Below are 24,880 nucleotides of genomic sequence, written 5' to 3'. Positions count from 1 at the left end.
AACTTTCCACGCGTAGCGAGATCCATCCCCCCCTCCCTGCTTACAGAGCGAAACGACGTCCATGCCTGTACTGTATCACAAGGATTTGCGACTTTGAATTTAAATTGTGGCCAAATAGCAAATTAAAAATGTTTGAGTTAGGTTAGAAAAAAATACGAGAAGGGAGTGCAGGCGGAGCCCCTCCCCCGCCCACACGTTCTCTGCACCACACTTTGCAGTATAGAAAAGCATGAAATATAAAGAGTTAAACGGAACGTTTCAAACAAATCTCTTTGTATTTAACCCTAGAACATGCATGTAAAGAAACTTTCATAAACCCGCTCTGGGATCCTAGAGACCCCATAAACAGGTGTGATTTCCTGAAAATTAAACGGATTTAAACGTTCAAAGTCTAATTTTATTCGTGAAAATCTCTAGTAGAGATCTCTTTTAGAAAAATCTCTTTTAGAATATCTACATAAAAAAGCGTTTTAAAAAATTGAAAAAAAAATTATAAACAAAAATATGAGGAAGAGTGTGACAAAATTAGAAAAAATTGTTTTTTCACGATTTAAAAAAAATGAAAATATGACTTTTAGACAACTTTAAAGTACCGTTTCTTAAAGGAAAAAATTCAAATTTTCAGAAAAAAAAAAACGTGACGCGTTTTTTCAAAAAATATAATTATTTTGCCTATTAAAAATCACCGATTTTCAAATAGGTTTTCTTTGCTACGCATGTTGTTTTTCAAATAATCATATAATTAAATAGAAGACAAAATAAAAGTATATACACATAAATACATAAAAAATACATTTATTAATTAATCAAAATTTAAGAAAATATTAAGACAAATCAGCGGAACATTATAAACAAACTTTTGCAACATGATTAGTACACATAGTACGTAGACATTTTAAGCAATAAATTATTGTTTTATGGTCTTCTCTTGTGCAAAAACCACATTACTTTCGTTTTGGTAAAGTATTATCGCGATTAACATAATTCGGGCGTTATACGTAACTGTCTATATCGTCTTCGCTGATAAAATATTTAATTGCTTAACAATTAAACGTCCAAATTATGTTAATCGCGATAATACTTTATCAAAACAAAAGCGATGTGCTTTTTCCACATTTTACAAACTTCGACCGATTTGCTATTATAAGAGTTCTTTGAGCATATAAATATACATATACATATATATATATAAATATACATATACATATATATATATCAATATATTAATACATAAAATTTTATAATTCTCAACAATAATGATAATACTTATAAGATAATCTACTTAACTGCAAAGTTGTAATTTTTAATTTGTTAAAAAAGTAGCGTTATCACGCTTTGGGGTCATTAAAACCTCAAGCAAAAGTTTATATTTGTTTTCGTTGCCGAAGGACAACTAACGCCGGCAACAGTTCAAGGTTATAGTATAACATCTCTCCCCCCCCCCCCCCACCCAGTCCGGAGTCTCGGGCGGCGCTGTGGACGAAGCAGCAAAAAAAAAAGAAATCGCTCTGGGGTCCCAGGGACCCCTGTACGTGTTCTAAAGTTAATAAAGAATATCTAAATAATAAACAAGAAACCGCAAAAAAACGTAAATTGATCATACCAAGCGCTCCACGTAAGCGATCGCGTCTGACAGTGAGTTGCGTCCTTGCCTACCTTTTGTACCAAACTCGTAATACGATAACTATTTCTTTTAACAATTCAAAAACTAAGCTTCAGATAAAATTTTAGAGAAAGAAAAATCGTCTCAAAATTAAGCCAGAAATACATTTTAAGGACAAAAGGTTGTTTCGGATCATCCTGTATATAGCTAATTATTAATAAAAATAAAAATTAGTAAAAATCTTACATATGTTGATGCGCAGCTTTCATCGCGTCCGCAGCACCTTTCATGGTAGTAAGAACAGCAGTGTTTGTATTTGCACTTTCTAACGCTTCTCTTTGCATTTCAATTGTAGACAATGTACCATCAATTTGCTGTAATTGTTTATCATATCGTCTCTTTCTTTTCAACGCCTGGATGGCAGCTAAAAAAGATACACGACTCAAATAATAACTAATAAATAAAATGTTAGTGATATGTTGAGTTTGTTAACAGATTCGAATATTACAATAGATAGGTTGGTATTAATTGCGTCTGTACTTGTGTTCTCGCATTCTATTCCGTTGACATAATTTTAGTAATAAAAATTAAGATTATTTACATAAAACCTATCATTTCATGACTATTTACAAATAAAATGTATATTACAGCTACAAAAGACAGAACCAAAGATATAATCTTGAGCTGTATTAAGACACGTAAAAGTAGAGCGTCTTATAAGGAGACCCTACAGTGTAATAATAATCAATTTTGATAGAACTTATTCTATCGATATATTATCATATCAAGTGTGACTGGGTAAAAGGACAATCGCAACACTCAACCGTTCGCGAGAACATCGTAATTACAACATATCAACGAGAAAAGCCAAAAGCAAAATTTTTAGATAGCGTTGAAAGTAATTTGCATGTGTTTGAAATAAGACGTGGAGTATTAGATAAGAATGAAAAGTGTTTTAGATAAGACTAAAATTCATCAAAAGCTGTGATGCCAAAATAATGATGATAAAATAACTACAAAAGCAAATTCTGTTTGATTTCTTTATCATTTACCTGCTATCATATTCTTTAACAAAAAAAAAACAATAAAATCTATTAAATATTATACATAATATAAATATAATGGCAAATTGATACAAAAATTGAGCAACATAAACTGCTTTGTAATAATAAATCAAAATCGTTCAAACAATAAATTCCATTTAACAACATTCGCCAATTTAAGAAAATGAAATTAACTGTGACTTTTTATTCATATTTTCCAACATCTTCAATAATTTTACATTAATAGTGAGTAAAAACATAGAGTTTGTCATTTAAAAATACTAAATTATATAAAAAATTTAGTTCAAATTATAAAAAATAATTTGCTTTAAAATAAGTTGCATTTTAGTATAATCTTACTTCTTGATATATATATTTCAAATACTAATTTTGTAAAATGACAAAGTACCGTTAAATATAGAAATTAAGTTTAATGAGTATACACCAAGGAAAACAAAAAATAAAAATACAAATATAACAATTAATTCATAAAGAGAGTTCAGATAAAGTTTTAGATAAAAAAAATTGAATTAAAATATGCATAGAACAGTCTTACACCTTAAATTATAAAATTTTATTAAATGGATATTCTAGTATAGAAACCACATTTTTAGACTATTTTTGCAAATTTTTTTAAAAGAAAATATAAAGATTTTTGGGATGGAGTTGTTTGTTACATATTTATACACATTTAAAATGTTTCAAAATTTTTTAATAAAAAATATTATAAACGCTGTGCTACAATATTAAGTAACATTTTAAAAACATTGGTTCATTATTCCCATGATTTCGGTTGTTCTGCTCATCTGAAACAAAAAATCCCCCAAAATTCTTAATTAGTATAAGTTTGACTATAACAAGTAGCAGAATAAAAAAATTTTTTTTATTTACTTTGAAAATTAAGTTATAATTTTTGCTATTTTCTCACAATTAAAAGGCTGTAAAAAATATTAAAAAACTATTTTGATTTGATTGAGGTAGGAACAATAGCCATACATATGCCACAGATGTTTGCAAAAGCTCAATTTGTCAAATAATTATGCAGATATCGTGCAAATCAATTTGAAAAACATAGTTTTGAGAAAAACGCGTTTAAAGTTTTTTGTACTGAATACATAAAGATAAATTTACTCACGATTTATTAGCTAGTCCAGGGCCATACAAGAAATCTTCCTTCTGCTCATAAAAGTCTACCAGAGCTGTTTTTTCTTCCCTACAATGTATTCTTTCATTCTTAGCAAAGCCGCTCTAAACGAATAATACGAGTTGCGTTTCGCAGGTTCGCGTACATCTCCGCTTCTGACTAATAGTCACGCTCATCACGTTCATAACTTTCAGACTTGGTATAAATCCTTTATTAAAAATTACTGCTAGAAATGTTACTATTTCAACAATTTTTGCTTCATTTGCAGAATAAAGATGTTTCGGAGCAAAAAAATAATCGCATTCTATGTGAAGTAAAAATTGATCGCATTTTATGACCAAATATAATCATAGAATTTCTAAACTAGAAAGTGTTTTTTATTAAATGGACTTACGGTCTTAGTTGAATCTTACATGGAAAGTATCACGAGCGTCCAACGCCGATTTGATTTCCATAAAATGTTATTAAACATAAAAATCTAAAAGACACGTATTTTTTTTACGTGCGGAATTTCATGTTTAAAGGGTAAAAACACACCTTAAAAACAAAACAATTTTTACCTCCTTTCACGCTTACCCTACCCTTCCCCTCTTATCATTCTTTTCCCTACCCCCCCCCCCTCTAGTAAACACATAAAATACTCTTTCCATTTTTCCATCTCTATCCCCTCCTCCACCTTGCTTTTTCTCTTCCTATCTCTATTTACTATCTCCCAAACTTCACTCTCTGTCCTAGCCTCTTCAGCATATTTTGGCCCACTTCTTATTCTCCTCACCCTTTTTTTCACACAACTCTTTATACTCCCTTGTCTTCTCACTAAAGTTCCTCTTCTCTCCTTTTCCCCCTCTCCATCCCCTTAAGTCACCTGTTTCTTCATTATCCTACATTCCTCATCCCACCAGCTTTTACTAATCTTCTTTCCTTTTACTCTATCTTACTCATCGTCCCTACTATTCCACTCACCATCCTATCCCACTCCTCATTTAGCACCCGTTCTCTCACTCCTCTCAGCTTTTTTTCTATCTTCTCCCTGAACCATTCAATACCCCCCTCGTCCCATACCTCTGGATTATATATTTGTGACCTAAACTGCTTTTACAAGGTGTTTTTTTGAGGTTAAGAAAAAATAAGCCAATTCAGCAAATCTGACCTTGAATTTCGATTCAGCGAGTAAAAATACATAAAAATAGTCTGGTCTGCCGAATCAACATTAAAAAAATTTTTTTTAAGGTTAGAAAAAAATAAGTCAATTCAGCAATTATAACTTTGAATTTAGATTTAGAGGGTCAAAATACATAAGGATAGACTAATCTGGTTCACCAGACCAACATTTAAAAAAAAATTTTTTTTTAGGTTAGGAAATGTCAGCTAACTATGCAATTTTGACCTTGGATTCGGATTCAGCGAGTCAAAATGCATAAGGATTGAGTAGTCTGGTCCGCCGGACCAACCACTTTTTTTGTGTGCCTGTGTTATCATTTGTTTAAATCAACGCAGCACGTTTTTCAACATGGTATTCACATATTGCCGGAAAAATAAGAAAAAGTTGTAAAAAACGATGGAAAATACTTTAATTAATTTATATCAAATAGATTTTTTAATAATTTATAAATTTATATTATATTTTTTTATAGATTTTTTAATTGCAAAAATTGGCAAAAACTGTTGCATCAACCTAATACTTAATAAAGTAGTATATCTCACAAATAAACCTCGGGAAATGTCAGACGTCAGTTTTTTTTATTTAACTATTTTACATGTCAAAATAAAGAGATCTATCATTGTTTTTAACTCAAATTGATTTTTTTATTAAAATTTTTTATTTTACGCAAATAAATGATTTTTACACATTTAAAACATTACACTTAAAAAAAATTTATCTAGTGTTTTTAAACTCGACATAGATATATGATACCAAAATAATAGTTTAAACTTAAAAATCTAAATGTCAGACAAGCAGGAAAAAAACGGAGAATCTTTTATATCAAGCAAATATTGTTATGACGTAACAGCTCCAGACACCATACTCAATTAAAAATACCACAAATTAATAACTCTTCTTGTTTTCAATATAATATAAAGTTTTCTCTATAATCTAGACTGGTAATAAGCGTATGCTTTAATTATAAAAAATAATTTTTAAATTTTCAAAAAAAAGTAAATGGATTTTGGGTTATAAAAATTATTGTCCGTTTGTCAGTAAAACTGATGTCTCCAGCATCCCTCCTTCAGTTTAAATTGTCATTTTGATGTTTATATATATTACTTTTTTTATAAAAAGGGTAAAAAAAGGCGCCAAGTGTGTGTGTGTGTGTGTGTGTGTGTGTGTGTGTGTGTGTGTGTGTGTGTGTGTGTGTGTGTGTTTAAGGAAAGTGCTATTATGTTACATAAATTCAAGTATCATTTTTATGGATTTATGTAACATAATAGCATTTTCCTTAAAAACACACGCACACACACACACACACACACACACACACACACACACACACATACACACGGCGTCTTTTACCTTTTTTTAAAGAAAATTAATTCTGTTCGGATATCATATTTTGTGGTGTTAAGTATCTTATTTAATCCACGAAACTATGATTAACTTACTACAACATGTATAAACAATGCAGTATTCTATACATATTTTTCTTTGCATATTTCTAATGTCCATTTAAGTTTTATTTAAAATTATATTTAATGCTAATTATTCAATTTCAACAAACACTTAATAAATAAATTTAATAATATAACTGCTTAAAACAAACGTAATTAACAAAAATAAGTATTTTTAAAAATAATGCGATCATAATCATAACTCCTCTAACACATATAGCATTTCATCCATCAGTTTCATCATCAATACCAGATCACATTCTCATAAAAATCTCTACAAACAATATTCAAGATTAAATTAACTTTTATTCAAAGGTTATTTTTAATTTAAATTATTCAGATCATCAAGAAACATCAGTATCTTTAAATTCAATACATTTTTAATTAAATTAATAACAATGTACATTGTTAAAAATCTGTATAAACAATGTAATATTTAGATTAAAAAACAAATTTTTATATGTGAATTTCTAAAACGTTAAATTAATTTTTATTTAAAATTATTAATTTATTATTACATGAAAAAAACCTTACATGAAAAAGTTTTATACATTCGAAACATGTTAAAGTGAAAATATAGTATTAAATAAATGTTATATAATTACAGATAATTTTAAATATGCATTGATTCTCTGAACTCTGCCGAGAATACTAGTACTTATCCCAAGCTCGCATCTTCAACAGTTTTTGAGATATGCATGCTTTAAAATTTAATTAATCAATTAATCTAAAGACTTCCGATAATACTAGTGCTTATCCCAAGTTCGCATCTCTAGATATGCAGTTTCAAGGTTTCATTAATTTTTTTAAATTAGTTATCAATACGCATTAACTCTCTGAAGTGTTCCAATGATACTAGTGCTTATCCCAAGTTCGTATCTCCAACTGTTCACGAGATATGCACCAAAAAACAGATCATACGACCGCCAACTAGCTATGAGCTAATATGAACTTGACATAGAACGACGTATCTTAAGTAAAATTTTTTGATTTCTGACTTTGCATTGCAATACCTGTACTCGTAGGACATGTAGCAAAAAAATGACAAAAATTTTCTTATACAAATCAAATTCAAACTTTCAATTAAGCCTAGTTAAAACTCAATCAGTTCGGCTATTATTGAGATCTGATAATCTCAGGTGCTCACAAGTCGCGTATTCTAGTAAATATACACAGTCTGTCTCGTGCTGCGCTTTCACTTAGCGCAAGACAGTGCCATGATAATCTGTGATATATCTGTGATACTATAAGCAATTAACAAATATCATGATAGTTATGTCACAAAACATTATGTTTCTTTACTTTATGTATAAATAAGTAATTGAAATACAAATCTGTAAGTATTGTTAGGTCATAAATACAAAGTATAAAGAATTATTAAGAATTCATAAATATTGAATTATTATTTGCTTTAAATCAATCAAATTACTAACAAATACTATTAAAAATCTATATTTTTCTGCCATAAAAATTAAATTCTTTATCCTCTTAAAAGAATAACAAAATCCAAATTTAAGAGAAAAAATCCTCAACTTAAACATTTTGTCTATAATAGATATAATATAAATCATAATTCAATAATTGCACGTGTGATGCAAATAGAATTGGACATCAATTTGTTGTAAAAACTTTTGATAGTTGCTAATGCAATGTGTATTCATTATACTGACTATATTATACTGGCCAAAACAGCAATCTTTAGTTGAATAATATCCATTTTAGTCAGACCTCACATTCAAGGTCTCCTTAAGTAGGGACCCAGACTAAAATAAAATTATGATTTGGCTTCAATTATGGTTTAATAAAATATTTGGAAATTGTATGGGTTCAATTTCAATGTAATGGTTTCAATTTCTTAAAAAATAAAGAAAACCAAAAACCATTTAAATTACAATTCTTTTTGGTTACAGTTCCTGTTCTTAATTTTAATATCACTTAATAAATAATCATAGCAATTAATAGTATTTAATAATAATATTTAATAATAATTTAAATAATTAGGAGTGTAGAGGAAACAAAGGTTAAGTTAAAATGTCCCCATAAAGTGTGGTCTACAATACATGGAGTAAGCATAGAATAAGGCGTAAGTGTAAGAGTGACGACTTTGCCATAAAATGCTTACAACAGTCTTGTCTAGAACGAAAAAGTAAGCGTAGAAATATGGTCAATTAGCAATGTCAAGGATAGGAAATAAATTGCTCTGATTGGCTGAGCGTAACAGCATAAGCGTAAGAGTTAGAGTAAGAGTAAGAAATAAAATTAATTTATTTCACCTACGCTGTTACGCCAGCTTTCTTACGCCGGAAGTGACGTTCTTCCGCCTGCTTAAACCTATTCTTACTTCTTACTCCATGTATTGTAGACCACGCTTAAAGCTACAATACGTGGAGTAATGTGGAGTAAGAAGTAACAGTAAATGTAAGGGCATAAGCGAAATAAATTAATTTTATTTCTTACTCTTACTCCATCTTTTATGCTTACGCTCGGCCAATTAAAGCACAGAAATAGCTACAAACTGTGCAAACAATCCTGTTAGTTTCATAAAATTGTAGAAAATTATATGGCAAATTGTTACTCCTACTCTTACTCCTTAAGTGAGGTCTACAATACACGGAGTAAGCATAGAGTAAGGCATAAGAATAGAAGTAACAATTTTGTCTGCTTACATCAGTCTTGTCTAAAACGATAAAATAAGCGATAAAATTAGAAATACGGCCAATTAGCAATGTCAAGGATAGGAAACAAACTGCTCTGAGCTCTTGGCTGAACGTAACAGTGTAAGCGTGAGCGTAAGAGTAAGAGTAGGAAATAAAATAAATTTATTTTGCTTATGCCGTTACGCCAGCTCTCTTACGCCAAAAGTGACATTCTTACACCTGCTTAAACCTACTCTTACGCCTTACTCCATGCTTAATCCATGTATTGTAGACCTTGCTTTAAGCCTGGTGTATAATACATGAAGTAAGCAAGGAGTACAAAGGAATAAGGTAATTTCCTTCTGCGCTGTGATTAACCGAGTGTTAAGAAAAGCAGGAGTAAAAGTAAGACAAAATAAAAATAATTTAGTTTGCTTATGCCCTTATGCCAGCTTTCTTACACTGGATTAACCCTCTTACCCCTAGTCTTACTTTTTACTCCATGCTTACTCTAGCTATTGTAGACCAGGCCTTACTGTATGCTTACTCCGTGTATTGTAGATCATGCTTTAAGTCATGGCACCACAAAAAAAAGAAACAAGAACCGACTGATTCCAGTTCCGATTTAGTCTGGGTCCCTGCCCTTAAGTTTATCTTCAGATGCTCTCTAAATCATTTTATCAGCTAAAAGACATTCAAAGATAAATTTAAGAAGACCTTGAATATGCAAAATGACTATGAATATGGCATAAGTTAATGGCCAACCAAATCTAGAAACAAGCAAGCTAACAAATCAACAATGGAAATGTATTACAGTTGAAATGCAATCGAATGATAAATGTTAGATTAACAGAATATACAAAGATTGTAGAGCGTGTAAAGATTATACCTCGCTTGTTCTTTGATGCATTCTTCCTCGCTATCGACATTTCATTTTCTATTTTAGTCTCCAGAAACTCCTGCTTTTTTAGTAACATATCCTCTGTCTCGCGTAATTTCTGAATCGCCTCGGCTGTCGACGGAGCGGCCAGCTCCTTTTTGCCACCAAACACCTTACTGAAGAAACTCATTGCGTCGCGAATATTAAAAATTTTTTGGATAATTAAAAATTACTCTTGATGATGAATACTAGTGCATTAACTTTAAGATCAAAATCGAGTTCACCCGTTGTTATGAGATCATCACCACCATATTTCTTTCAAGTTTGACTCAACATCTATGCACGTCTATGCAGATTGCACAAGAGGTTTGTTCGAGTTGCATGTTCTAACACAAGGGGTACGTTCGAGAAGACACTAGTGGTCTGTTCTTTCTAGCTGCACTGTTGTACTGGTGCAATAAGTTAAAGTAAGACAAGTATATTTTTTCTCATTCTAACTTATTGCACCCGTGCAACAGTGCAGTTAGAAAGAACAGACCATAGGTTTGTTTTTTAAGGTGCCTTTTTACGCGTGCTGCTGAAATCATAAGTCGGTATTCATAGGGTGCGTTCGGGGCTTTGAGTATATATACATGGAGGAGGAATTGCTATGGTTTCATGTAGACCGAAAGTGTGTCCAAGATCTGTGCGAGAGAGAAAGGTATATCATGATACTCGCTTTCTCTGCGCATGTGTTAATATCATTATCTGCGCCGCAGTTTCAACACTTCTTGTGCACTTTTGTACTTATTTACGGATTATATGTGTGTGTAAAACATACAATGCCAGCCATTGTACATATAGCGTTTGACGCATGCGCAGAGAGAGCAGGTATCATGATATACCTTTCTCTCTCGCACAGATCTTGGACACACTTTCAGTGCTGGCATTCCTCCTCCTTGAGTATATATACTCAAAGGTTCGGGGAGACGCTATTAGCACTATCAGCATCAGTTTATCCTTGTTCCACTTTTAATGAGTAATGAAGATGGACTGATGCTGGTAGCGCTAATAGTGTTTCCCCAAACGCACCCATAGTAGACGAATCTTATTTTAAGATCGTCCCAAGTAATGTCTTAAGATGCTAATACGACTCTGTGATTGGTTGATGGCATCTTAAGCCCAGATAGCCAAATAAAGGCAACGTGTTGTTATTTTGCTGTCTCTTATTCCCTATTAATTTTATCAAACTAAAGCCAAGGTGTTTCTTCAAACTGTCTGATGTTCTGACATCATATAAAATTCTACATTAGAATTCAACAAACTGACGGAAAGTTGTCAACATGCATGCACAATTGCTGTCAATGTGACAAGTTTATTATTCCTCAATGTATGCACTTATAATTTTATAAACTCATGAAGGTTATTTGCTCTCCTGATGTTAACTTCGTTCCACGTTAAATTACAATGACAGCAAATTGTGGGCAAGTTCACAACATACCCAGTGAACACAGTAATATAGCAGCAGTGTAACAGCAATGTAACCGAATATAACAGGTTACGTTACTTTGAAATTACACGTAACTTACATGTAAGTTACAATTTCCGACTCAGCAATATAACATGTTATAATTACATGTTATCTAACCGTTACACAACAGTTACAAAAAAAAATATAATAAAATAAAAATTTCATTTTTTAAAAATTATTTTTATCAACAGCACATACTACATTTAGAATAAATTTTTATTAATTAATTAAATTTAAATTATGTAATTTTTTATTTTATTCTTACTTGTCGCTGCTAGGTTTGAACCCGGGACCTTAGGATGACGAACCTTGTACTCTACCTGCTACGCCAATTTGACTCATCGATATGGGTACTTGTTATTGTCTACATATACTTATATGTTATAAACTGACGCAACTATATTATTTTTTATAAAAGCAATTAAATTTTGCAAAACATATTAAAAATAAATAGCATTAATTTATTTACTTATTAATTTTATTGTTAAATTTATCTTTTTCCATAACCTTAATAATTTGATGGAAATTGCGATCTATTTAGCACTAATCTTTGAAGCGTTCAAATGATTAATTAGATGGTTAACTATATAGATCGTAATTCTAAGAAAAATTGAATAGTATACATTTATTATTCTGTTTTTGTTCAGCACATGATGAATTTCGATTTCGTGCATTTTTTGTGCGCAGTAATTGTAGACAAACCGTTATTTTTGAAAACATTATCTTTATAATAATTTTTTTTATTATCAAATAGATCTATCATTCAGGATGTTGTAATGTTGTCTGATTTCTGAGTCAACTACGACGCATTGTTCCGTAATAACATTGATACGAACGTGTTATGTTACGATTATACAATTTTTGTTGAATAACTGTAACGCCAAAACGATGTATAACAGCTATATCACTTGCGTATAACAAATATTACGTAACAGGGGCTCGATTCTTGAATTCATTCGCAAGAGAAACGTATACGCAAGTACTCGCTCTAACAGAAAAGTTGCAAGTTTATTGGTTAATAGCCATACGATAGCCAATAAATTTCCAACTTTTCTGTAAGATCAGAATTTGAGAATACGTTTCTCTTGCGAATGAATTCAAGAATCGGGGCCCAGATTATTTCCATGTCATATAGCACCTACATATCACAAGAATAACAATGTTAAATTACATGTAACTTCCATGTTATATTGCCGCTATAAAATGTGTTCACTGGGTACATGCAGTGCTTGATTAATTTGCTCGATATGCTTAATCTCGCTTGGCTATCTGGGGGTCTATTAGGGCCACCGCACAAACTCTTCCATAACGCGTTACGTTACGTTAAGTACTCCATACAAACCTAAGTTGTACTTAAAATTTAACTTAAATCAACGCACAAAGAAATCCTTAACGTAAGTTCTTAAGTTCTTACGTTAAGGATTTCTTTGTGCGTTGATTTAAGTTAAATTTTAAGTACAACTTAGGTTTGTATGGAGTACTTAACGTAACGTAACGCGTTATGGAAAAGTTTGTGCGGTGGCCCTTACGGTTCTTAGGTAAGTTCACTCACTTTTCATATTTCCAGCACTCTCTCTACTGATTGGTGTATACTTTTAGAACTAACAATATACACCAATCACTGTAGCTCACTTTTCACATTTTCACAGTGAGTGATCTCACCTAAGAACTATAATAGACCCCCTGGAGACTGTACTTAAGATGATCTTAAATATAAGATCCGACTATGAATACCGGCCAATAGAGCTATATTAGGCTGCTTTCCTTTTAGGGAACACAATCGACACAAAGATCGTTCTATCTTTTTTTATGTTCAATGAGTAAGGGCCACCGCACAAACTCTTCCATAACGCGTTACGTTACGTTAAGTACTCCATACGAACTTAAGTTGTACTTAAAATTTAACTTAAATCAACGCACAAAGAAATCCTTAACGTAAGTTCTTAAGTTCTTACGTTAAGAATTTCTTTGTGCGTTGATTTAAGTTAAATTTTAAGTACAACTTAGGTTCGTATGGAGTACTTAACGTAACGTAACGCGTTATGGAAGAGTTTGTGCGGTGGCCCTTAGGCTGCGTTCAGATTCCCCACCCGAGTGTTTCTAGGTATCATTTTATCCTTGTTATTTACTGAATGTTAAACAAGGGGTGTTTACGATAATGGCTATCCGAGTAATTTTCTCTAGGACCGAAATATATGATAAGCACAACCATCTACTATCATCATGATTCGTGACAACTCAATGCTGTCCGGTATAGCCAAATCATCACGAGCAAGTTGCGAGTTGCGAGTTGCGAGTTCCGTGAGTTTGTAGCAGGTAACCTAAAAAGTACGACATAAATAAATTGATTATTACAATTAAAAATAATCTGTTTTTAATGTATGATAAGATTATTAACTTTAAAATAGTAATTATATGTAACACAATCATGTATTTTTAAAGTATTGTCTAAAGTAATATCAGAGACCCACATAGCACACGTAGATTCTGAGAACGTTCCGCAGGATATCGGAACAGTAGATTGCGTAGATACTGGGAACAATCGAGATACGTACTGAGATATACTACAGTACAAACTAAGTATCTTCCTATGTCTCGCTTCTCCTACGGCATAGTACGTACCTGCGAATATCCCGCAGTATCTGTATAGTATGGGAATCGTCAGGGAACGGTCGATCATGTATATGCACGCATACATTTACACGCCTATGCGCGCGCGCTCACATCGGATCAGATTTATAGGTTAGGTAGGCGTATCCGTGGAATTTTATTAAAAAAGAATTTTTTTTATGCAACTTCGAAATAAATTTATTATTTCATTTTCTACAAAACAAAACAATATTGCAACCAATCATATTACAAAATATTACGTACAATCAACAACATTACAAACAACCAACCAACCAACCAAAACTTGTTCTTTTAAGTAATAAAATTATATCTAAATACTTATAGTGCGCGAGCGTAAAATGGAATCTTATGAAATACAAATCGGTAATAGTCTTACTTTATAACTAGATTAGGCTTCTTTTTATCCTATCTTTCCTCAATTTTTAATCAAGTTCTGTTATCCGCATAGTTAACAAAAAAATTTGATATATGCAATCGCCGTAACTCCGATTTTTGACTTTAAAGATCCATTAATAAAACGATAATGTTTAAGAAGACATAAATACTGTATCTCAGTAGCTATGATATATCTACGTACAATAGAAGCTCCATATTTGCGCGTATTTGTTATTTGCAGGTTTAAAATTAATCTGCTTATAACAATGAAAATAAAAAAATAACATTTTTTTGAAAAGTAATTCTTATTTTAAATTAAATCAAATTAAAAAATACATACATACAGATGTGTATGCGTGTGAAAAATTGTTTATGTAAATTATTTTACATTTGTAAAATTTAACAATTCAGTAAAAATGTAAGTCTCAGGAATATGAAGCTTTTACTGTATATCACAAAACGCGAATGCAATAAATCTATCTCTGTTCCACAGGCACGAAATTTGCAAAACGTTCGTACGAGATCCGTATACTAGCTGTTTAATTCTTAAACTAATCTGAGAAAGTACAAAAGTCTATTAAATGTCTAATATCACTGTCTAATCGAAAATTATAAATAATATATATATATATATATCACAATATATCACAATACAAAAATGCCTCAAGCTTCCTAGTTTGTCATAAGTCTATGCCGTCGGCACGTACAAAACACGTGTTCTTGACGTAAGTCTTTCGCTCTATATATGTATAAAAAAACTTCACTTAAAACGAAGCAACTGTGATAATTTTGATATTAATATACGAATAAAAAAGGTTTCTCTGATCTCGGAGAGAGATTGATAATTCGTTTAATTATACGAATGACGAGAAACCTAACAGCGGCGCTCTCGATCTGGCTATGTTATTCATGATGATCTGATCGCTGTTTAGACTGACTACTGCACTGCTTTCCAGTTCGAAGTCCGTGTAAGACGAGTAGTTCCGCACGGGTTTCTGCCGCTTCCATGACTGCCTTAACGAGTCATTCACGTTCGCGTAGTGATTCACAAAGGAATAGCATTATTTGATTTTTACAGTATTGATCAATTATATATTAATCTTGGTTTTCATCTTGGTGCTCATGATTATTGTGGTTTTGTCTTCCCATACGTTCTTTTGCATGGGCTAACCAAATTTTAATTGGTGCTGAAATTTCATCATCTGTTGCATCAGCATGCGACTTTCGTATAACATCTGGAAAAAAACATTTTAATTTTTTATTATTTTTAAATAAATTTTTATTTTTTATAAATGCATATAAACATTTTTTTATCACCGCATATATATATATATGTATATATATATATATGTATCTATATATATATATGATTTGTTAGAAATATACACAAAAAAGTTGCAAATTATTTGTAAACATGTTTCATTTTATAAATACTAGACACCACAGACGTGCGCTTCAAATGCGCTATTTAAATTTTTATAAATTACATTAATAACCTTCTGCAACACATTGTCATTTGCTAACTCCGCAATGACAGCCGCTTACGAAGTTAGCGCAACGAGAAAACCAATCAGCATTACGGAAAAGTAACAACAATAATTTCAAGAAATGTGACATATCCTTTTTTAGAAAGATCCTTTTTTAGAAAGAAAGAAATGCAATGGATATTTATAATGCTACAAAAGTATTTTTCAAAATATATAACATTTAACATTTCTTAATAAAAAAATATTGCTTTTAAATATTTTACTTACTAATAATAACTTTACACAAATTCAACGTCGAAAAATTAAGTTTTTTCTTTGCTCCTACCCAACTATATTTTATAGCAATTTCATTTGAAAATATTAATCTCATTAGTCGTATACATGAAGTTCGCATACATCCACTTCTTACACGTGCCAATTGTTTAATCTAAAATGCATTTAAATTTGCATTATTAAAAATTATACAAATAATATATGTAACATAATTATAAAAATAAAATTGTTCAAATTTTTAAACAGCTAGTTTTGTATACACAATCTTAAAATTAAAACAGTATCAATTTTGCAAAATTTACTAGATTCTTTACATTTCATTATTAATATATTAGTTAATACACATTTGTAAAAAATTAATTCTTTTACAAAATTACTATTTAAAATTTTTAAGTACAACTGTTCGGAATTTAATTGTTTGTCAGATTCTAAACAATATTCTTTTTTTCTTAAAAAATACTTCTTTAAAATACAAACATTTAACATACCATTTCGTCTCGATAATCTGAATTATTTTGTAGTTTCAATTCTACAGTATCCAAGTCCTTTTGCTCTTTCAATGGAAAATCTTTTAAAGTATCAATATTTTCTTTTTCTTTAGTGACATCAAGTGACAATTTTTCTAAAATGAGCTTTACATTTCGTTTTACGTCATTCATTGCTATTTCCAAATTTATTATTTTTCCCACAACAAAACGTTGAAAATTTTCTATAAAACCAAAATTTATATTCATATTTATGTATGAAATATAAGTTAAAAAATATTATAAATACGTTAAAAATTAAAATAAAAAAGAAAAATATCGCTATATTGTTTTGAAGATTGTTATAAGTATTTAATACGTAACAAATAATTCTAAATAAATACAAAAAGTATTACTTGCATACTCACTCTGTTCATCATACGACTGTGATACTTTTGTATATGTCTTGTTTACAATAGACTCACGTTGACTATTCGTAATATCTGTATTATTCTCATTAAAGTTGGGTTGAAATCTAGAATGTAAACCTAAAAGTAAAAAAAATTTAGCATAATATTTTCTAATACAATATTACAAATAATAATAAATATTTTATAATTGACAACTTTGAAATGTTTATGTTAGAAATATGGAAATAAAATAATGCAACCAACTTTACAAAAATTAACATTAAACACCATATAACATTTCCATTTAGTAATTTACTTATTAAATAACCATAATCTAAAACGTAATTAAAATAATTTGCATACTAACTTTCATTATCAATCCAGTCATTGTTCGACGTTTCAATATTATCGTTGTTACCAACGTTAGAAAAATCATGGTATAAATTTGTATCATGTTGATCTGAAAGTATGACATGTTACCATTACTATTTCAATACCTTTGTAACAGTGATTTGGAATATATTCAACATTTATCAAAAAATATTTTCAAATAAAATAAAAATTATTTTTACAAAACTAACAAGTTAAAACTATTTTTTAAACATTAAAGATAAACATTACGTGCTTCAGAATACAAAAATTATAAGTGTACAACGTATAAAATAATGAATAATTATAAAATTGCAAGTAAAATAGATATTACTTGCATATTACCTTTTGAATCTCTACTATAATTATTTATACCGTGGGACTTCAAGTAATAAAACAATGTAATTAAAAAAAAATGATTGAACATATATGTATCTATTTATAGTCAATTCTTATATTTAAGACCGTCTTAAGTACTGTCTTAAAATGTCATCAACTAAGCACAGAGCGATATTAGCATCCTAATACATTATTTAAGACGATCTTGAAATAAGATCCGACTATGAATATTGGTCTTTCATTTGTATCTTATTTATGATTTTTATATTGAAAAAAAACGGAAAACAATTTGTTCAAAGTATATACATACCTAAATTAGAATTGCAGTCAATCACAGCTGTCATACAATCTAAATAGCCATCAAAGACTTTCACATTTGTATGCTTTTGTAATGCTAAAACAAAAAAATTCAATGTGTTTTTCTATTTATTTATATTATTCATACATCTATATCAATAAATCTGTTATAAAATAAAACTTGACACTGTGTTAATATAATGAATTATTTGTGTTTATTGATTGCTTAATATAAAATAAGTCACAAATAATACGTTATATAACACTGTGTTATCTCTGATGCTAAATTTCAATATTTATATTTTATTTTAATTTTGAACCTTTTTTAAATATTATATATCTTTTCACATTATATTTTAGATTCTAATATCATGAAATTGTACTGAGAGATTAAGAATAAAATTTAATATATATTTACTTAGACTTAAATAGATTTACTTATAACTAATTTATTAACTTTTTTATTAACAAAATTTACTTAATTTGTGAGAACTTAATTTAAATTTTCCATAAATGTATGTGCAAAAAATTACTTATTTGTACAATACATAGGAAGCTGTACATATAAAAGAGGATGCATGTGTAAGTATGTGTGCGTATACAGGTATGATTGCAAGTATTACCTGAGAAATGTAATGTATATTTTGTTTATTTTGCTGTTGTGTGAATCTCTTAAACAAAATTTTCTTCCACAAAATATATACTTACAGCAATCATCTTGTTTCTTAATTTTTCCCAAGCACTTAGGTGCAGAATTTTGCTGAGCTGATGTAGAACTTGCTATTTTAATTTTTTTCGGCACATGTGTTGCGGTCGTCGGAATTGTTGGAATATCAGAAAGAAAACTTGCATCTGACTGATCATCGTTGCTACTTGATGAGTCTGCTACTTTTGCAGCTCGGAGTTTTCTTGACTTCTTCCTGTACTCCTCTCTCTCAGTGCCGGAATTTAAATCGGATGTTTCCTCTGCATCCTTCAATTTTTTCATCGCTACTGCATACTGAACTGCAACAAAGTTATATTATGAAATGTTTTGTTTTGATATTATTTAAAAACATACATTGATAACATCAACAAGTGCATGCACCAAAATAAAAGTACACACAACAATATAATATAACATTGCTTACAATATGTTCCATATATTTTTTTAATCAGATGCCTCGTCCAGGTTGGTTCCGGATCCTTCATTAATTTCACCGCTTTGTCATACATCTTATTATTGGTAAAATTTGGCCAAACGGCACTTTGCAGATCTATACTCAACCAATTATTAGGGACAACTTGAAGTCCATCCTCAAACTCTACGACCGCGTAATATGTCTTGTCAGTCATTCTGTTCCAATAAATATACAAATTATATAGCGGTATGCATTAATGGAAAAGCAGCAAATTTTTCATCTCCGCAAGGTAGTTTCACATATTTTCTAATGACATGTTGTAACGGCCACGATTTTAAAATCGAGCACGAGTGCACGACATAAATTCCAAGTAATGAAGATGGACAAGGAATATCATATGCTTCTTTTTTTTCCAAAAATTCGTGACCTATGATCACTGGAATATTTCGTTTTGTGCAATATGCAATATTTTGTATACATACAATAGCACCACATTTTAAGCCACAACAATTATCTGCCAGTGACCCAGCTTTTAACGTTATGCCGTTATATTTCACAATTTTATATTGCGGATTGCTAGTGTTGTCTATTAGTGGACCGTCAAAATGCAACTTTATTAACTTTGGATGTCTGAGAACAGATTCCGATGAAATGATCGATGACAGTGATAAATCTGAATTAATATCTTGTTCAATATATCTTCGTACTACTTGCTGTAAAGGTTTGTCTGACTTTCTAATATACTTCTTTAATATTTGCATATAGTTTTCAAATTTAAATGCACTGAAATTATCTATCGGTCCAAATTTTTTTACGTCATCTACAAGATGTACTAGACTGTGGACGTTATGTGACATGTTATAAATTCCATATAGTTTTTTATATGTTTGAATAAAAAAAAGAATCAATTCGTGTGCATAGGTTACATATTCGTTCAATTCTTGTGATGATAAAATTCTGACAATCACATGTAGTATTAGAAAATTAATATACACATTCTTCTTTAATACTGATTTAAAAGCTAATGGACCTGTATATAATAATATCAATCTATATTCCGTAGCCTTCCATAATTTGACACAATCGAGCTTTCGTGGTTTCCTTGCAAATTCTACAGGTATATAAGGTTTCAGTTGTGACACTAAATTTGTAGAAATTATCTCAACAGCTCTCGATTGCAGGCGGTATTTTAGGTCCCCTGCAAGCCATAAGTATATTAATTTGCGCATAATTCCCAAGCATATCAGATGCATATAATCTAAGGGAACATTCGTGACTGGCTTGAAATGAGGCACTTTGAGCAAACTACATGTCATATTTGGCTTGTGATAATTATCATCTGTTTTTTTAATAAAATCATCATCTGTTCGCAGTGGTGCATCGACTTGCGGGAAACATATTCGATTTCCTAAATATTCTCCTTCTGTTACACATTTTGTGCAACTTGAATATCCAGAATGTCCCTTTACACACAAGACAAATGATTTTGCTGGTGTGTCGCAAATTAGAGTCTCAAGTCTGCACGGTATGTTACGATTATTAAAATCAATGCCATTTTCACACATATCTGTAACCTCATCAACAAACTGCATCAAAAAATCATTGGCGTTCGCTGGCTTTTCATTTCCGTAATAAATCCCGATAACAAAAACGTTATTATATGGATTAATCGAACCTAATATAGGCCAAAATTGCTGTAGTGATGACTTCGATAGTGGTAATCCATCAATATTAACACTGATTTTTACACAATCGATGTTATCTTTTACAGATGCCAATATCTTCGATACGGAATTTAATACACCAAAATGATAGTAGCTTCCAGGTGGTACTATACGTAATTCTTGCTTTCTTGGTGTTTTTAAAAGTGTTCTTGCATCTAATGATAACGTTGAAAAGCAAGAATGCATTCTCAATCTTTGTAACAATGCTTTTAAAGCGGTGTGCGGAATTTGATATTTTACAGCCCACATTGCGAGATCATCCGTAAAACTATTATCTGTTGCATCACTATCATTAGATAGATTAAATCTCGATTTTTCAGAAAGAACCGACTCTTCTGATTCAAAAATATAGTTATTTGATTGTCTACATATCTCAATATTTATGTCTTCAACAGAAGCATTATTATTGTCATTCACGTTATCATTATTAATATTTTCATTCACGGTATCATTATTAGTATTTCCAATGTTCTCAATTTCAATATCACAATTCATTCTAAAAACATTTTCTGTACTTTTTGTAAATTTTTCATGAATATTAATATGTGAGTTTTCATGTGAAGTTGTATTGAAAAGAACATCACAAATTAAATCAGATTCTAGTTTAGTAATTCGGTTCAAGTGCCGTTTCGACATACATGAAATGTCTTTTCTTTGCCTTTTTCGATTCATTTTATTCTGTTAAAATACAATATGTACGTAAGATATCAATAATTTGTCTACACATAAATATTAACGATCAGTAATGTTATCAATGTCATCAGAACTATAACAACAGGATAAATTATCTTACTAATATAACTAAATAAGTTTTTCAATTGAAACATGGTCAGAATCTTAGATAAAGAACCTAATTATACCAAAAGATTAACATCTAAAATGTTGCATATAAAAAAAACAAAAGATAGGTCTCAACATACACAATGATACAGAACACTTAGAAAATGTTTATATGCCTATCTTTGACTCCTTCCCGAATATTTAAACAACCACACATCAGTTGACAGTTATTCGTAAAGACATAAACATGTGGAAAGTAGAAATACTGACAAGTCATAAAGTAAGAATTATTTCCTAGCAATTAATTTGTACAAAGTTTTTAATTATTGACAAATCTGGTCCTATTGTACTTATTTATTTCAATTTAGTACTCCACCTTTTAAACCTCTTAACGTATAAATTATTTTTTACTTACTTTTTCTTCATTAATACAATTTTAACAATTTGACGAAATTATCATATTTCTTTTACTTTTTATTTTTATATTTATTTGGTATTCCTTTAGTTTTTTATTTTTATTAATTTATTATTTTAACTATTGACCAATACAATTATACAATTTTACTTTTACTATTTATCATACAACTCTTAATCTGAATATACTCATGACAATATTAGAACAATGACATACATAAATAAAGAACCACGGGCTTCACAATACGATTTTGCTTAAATTTTATTCATATAAAATATAAAATAACAGTGGTATTAGACGTACCTTGAGATACAGAAGATTACGTTAAATCGGAGGAAAATTACGCTGAATAAATCAAATATTTCCTTAATATTTTTATCCAATTTTATATCATCCAGATACAAAACTAATTTAAGACCTCGGCAGTTCTTCGGCTGCTTCCTACAAATAATAGAACATAATTCTGATAACGTACAGTTAGAATACTTATAAAACTAAATTATGTAATAATTTTTTGATATATGTAATAATTTTTTATAAGTCTTGTTAATAAATTTGAGATTATCTTTGTTGCCGCTGAGATCTCAGAAAGAACTTATATGGTGAATAATATTGTCATGATTAACAAATATTGATAACATAAATCATAAGCGGTTAATGTTTGTGCATTAATAAACAACAGAGCTGATGGAGTGTGGCTCGCAACCTTTTCTCTCTCTCCTCCCTCACCTCATCTTCAATTAGAAGATATAAAAATAATTAATTTGCAAGACATGCTTCATCAGCCCTCTTGTTCATTAATGCACAAACATTAACCGCTTACGATTTATGTTATCAATATTTGTTAGTAGGTAATGACAATATTATTCATCGTATAAGTTCTTTCTGAGATCTCAGCAGCAACCAAGATAACCTCAAATTTATTAACAAGATTTTTATGAAAAATCATTACATATATAAAAAAATATTACATAATTTAGTTTTGTAAGTATTTGTAGTAACGTATTCAATATAAATATCAATATTGCGTGACATAAGGGAAAGATTACCTTGGATAAAGAATCTCTTGCGAAATCGTACGTGTAACCCAGCGCGAACATAAACTCGTCGGAAAGACAAAACAGGTGGGGACACTGTGGGGACCGCCGACACTGCCGTAGATAGCGCTTAAACTGAGTATGTTCTGCAGAATATACGTTGACAGTTTTACGCTCGGACTAATGTTTACAAGACTAATGTTACAAGGGAGAATAAGGTAATGATAGTGCTTTGGGTGTGAATCAGTGCGCGATCGATGTAAATTTTTATACATGAGATAACCGCAAGGTTCTTATTTATGTTCTCATATATTACGGATAATCACAGTATACGGATAATCAGTATAAGCATCGTAGTTTGTTCGTACATTCTGAGTATGAACTTAAGAACATATGAAAAATGATATACTGATCAAGATGTTATACGAATATACTCAGAATGTTAGGAATGGTACGTACGACTACAGTACTTTCAGTATGAGTATATAATATTCGTATAATATCATGTGCTATGTGGGGATTATTTTATTTACAAATATTTATTTTGTCTATCAAGTTTCTATTATAACGGTATTATTTCAAAACCTAATATAATATTTTAATTAAACATTGATTCTCAATAAATGTTATTATTTATTATTAACTAACATATATATTAGAAAAGTCATCTTTTATTAAACGGATGGTGTTAACACTTTGAAACAAATGAGATAAATTATGTAAAATTACTAAATAAATCATTATTAATAATATTTTTTAGATTACAAGTAAAATAAAAATTTAAGTATAAATATTTTTCTTTCTTGTAACAACTGTTAATGATAAGTTGCATGGTGTTATCATTATTTTAAAAAATCATATATCTTTATGTATAAATATGCATGAATATTTCACTAATGTGAAACTAATAATAATGTTTACAATAAATTTTTTTAATTTGTAATACAAGTGCATAGTAAATTAAGATATACTGTAAACAGATATACGTTAGATATGCGTTAGATATACGTTATAATAGAAACTTGATAGACAAATTAATAAATAAAATATTTGTAAATAAAATAATCTCTTTAATATTACTTTAGACAATACTTTAAAAATACATGATTGAGTTATATAATTACTATTTTAATGAAGTTAATAATCTTACCATACATTAAAAACAGATTATTTTTAATTGTAATAATCAAATTATTTATGTCGTACTTTTTAGGTTACCTGCTACAAACTCACGGAACTCGCAACTCGCAACTTGCTCGTGATGATTTGGCTATGGGCCACCGCACAAGCTTTTTCGTAACACGTTACGTTACGTTAAGTGCTCCATAAATCTAAGTTCGTACTTAAAATTAAACTTACATCAACGCACAAAGAAACTTTTAACGTAAGTTCTTAAGTTCTTACGTTAAGGATTTCTTTGTGCGTTGATTTAAGTTAAATTTTAAGTACAACTTAAGTTCGTATGGAGTACTTAACGTAACGTAACGCGTTATGGAAGAGTTTGTGCGGTGGCCCTATACCGGACAGCATTGAGTTGTCACGAATCATGATGATAGTAGATGGTTGTGCTTATCATATATTTCGGTCCTAGAGAAAATTACTCGGATAGCCAGTGGCTTAGTTTACATCGTGCATTTGGGTAAGGGTGCAGTCCCATTAAGCACGGATCGGAATGACGGAACGGATTCTGCTAGAGATTTCTAGTGAATTCTTGACCCGGCTGTTCCGTCCGATC

General features: G+C 30.2%; 2 protein-coding genes and 1 long non-coding RNA gene across 5 annotated transcripts in view; all 3 read right to left on the bottom strand.

Moving 5' to 3' along the window:
• LOC105835170 (charged multivesicular body protein 4b) overlaps window positions 1-10,263 on the bottom strand; it is a 45,967-nt gene extending 35,704 nt beyond the window's left edge. The window contains exons 1-2 of the mRNA XM_036289029.1: window positions 9,923-10,263; window positions 1,850-2,027 (exon numbers count right to left, since the gene is read on the bottom strand). Coding sequence (XP_036144922.1) covers window positions 1,850-2,027; window positions 9,923-10,103 — 359 coding nt within the window. The 5' untranslated portion in view covers window positions 10,104-10,263. The remainder of the gene's footprint in view (window positions 1-1,849; window positions 2,028-9,922) is intronic.
• Window positions 3,341-4,977, bottom strand: LOC114254119. The gene is made up of 2 exons (XR_003625498.2): window positions 3,782-4,977; window positions 3,341-3,452 (listed from the first exon to the last, which is right to left on the bottom strand). It is a non-coding gene; the product is annotated as an uncharacterized LOC114254119 (long non-coding RNA).
• A 3,941-nt stretch (window positions 10,264-14,204) lies between the features above and the next one.
• Window positions 14,205-23,649, bottom strand: LOC118646344. Of its 3 annotated transcripts, XM_036289027.1 has the most exons (10): window positions 23,158-23,649; window positions 22,412-22,549; window positions 19,199-19,404; window positions 18,777-19,073; window positions 18,082-18,165; window positions 17,431-17,523; window positions 17,082-17,201; window positions 16,678-16,898; window positions 16,184-16,343; window positions 14,205-15,664 (listed from the first exon to the last, which is right to left on the bottom strand). In XM_036289027.1, exons 1-10 carry the CDS (start codon window positions 23,418-23,420, stop codon window positions 15,525-15,527), a joined length of 1,722 nt encoding a protein of 573 aa, XP_036144920.1. In that variant the 5' UTR covers window positions 23,421-23,649; the 3' UTR covers window positions 14,205-15,524. The 3 variants fall into 3 exon arrangements, with proteins under 3 accessions (XP_036144920.1, XP_036144921.1, XP_036144919.1); XM_036289028.1 differs by lacking the exon at window positions 16,184-16,343; XM_036289026.1 differs by lacking the exons at window positions 14,205-15,664; window positions 16,184-16,343; window positions 16,678-16,898; ... (3 more) ...; window positions 18,777-19,073; window positions 23,158-23,649 and having other exon boundaries at window positions 19,281-21,591.
• Window positions 23,650-24,880: the final 1,231 nt, after the last annotated feature.

The sequence above is a fragment of the Monomorium pharaonis genome, chromosome 6 (assembly GCF_013373865.1).
Source record: "Monomorium pharaonis isolate MP-MQ-018 chromosome 6, ASM1337386v2, whole genome shotgun sequence".
NCBI lineage: Eukaryota > Metazoa > Arthropoda > Insecta > Hymenoptera > Formicidae > Monomorium > Monomorium pharaonis.
Note: the sequence above shows the minus strand (reverse complement) of the source record. Positions and strands in the feature narration are given on the sequence as shown.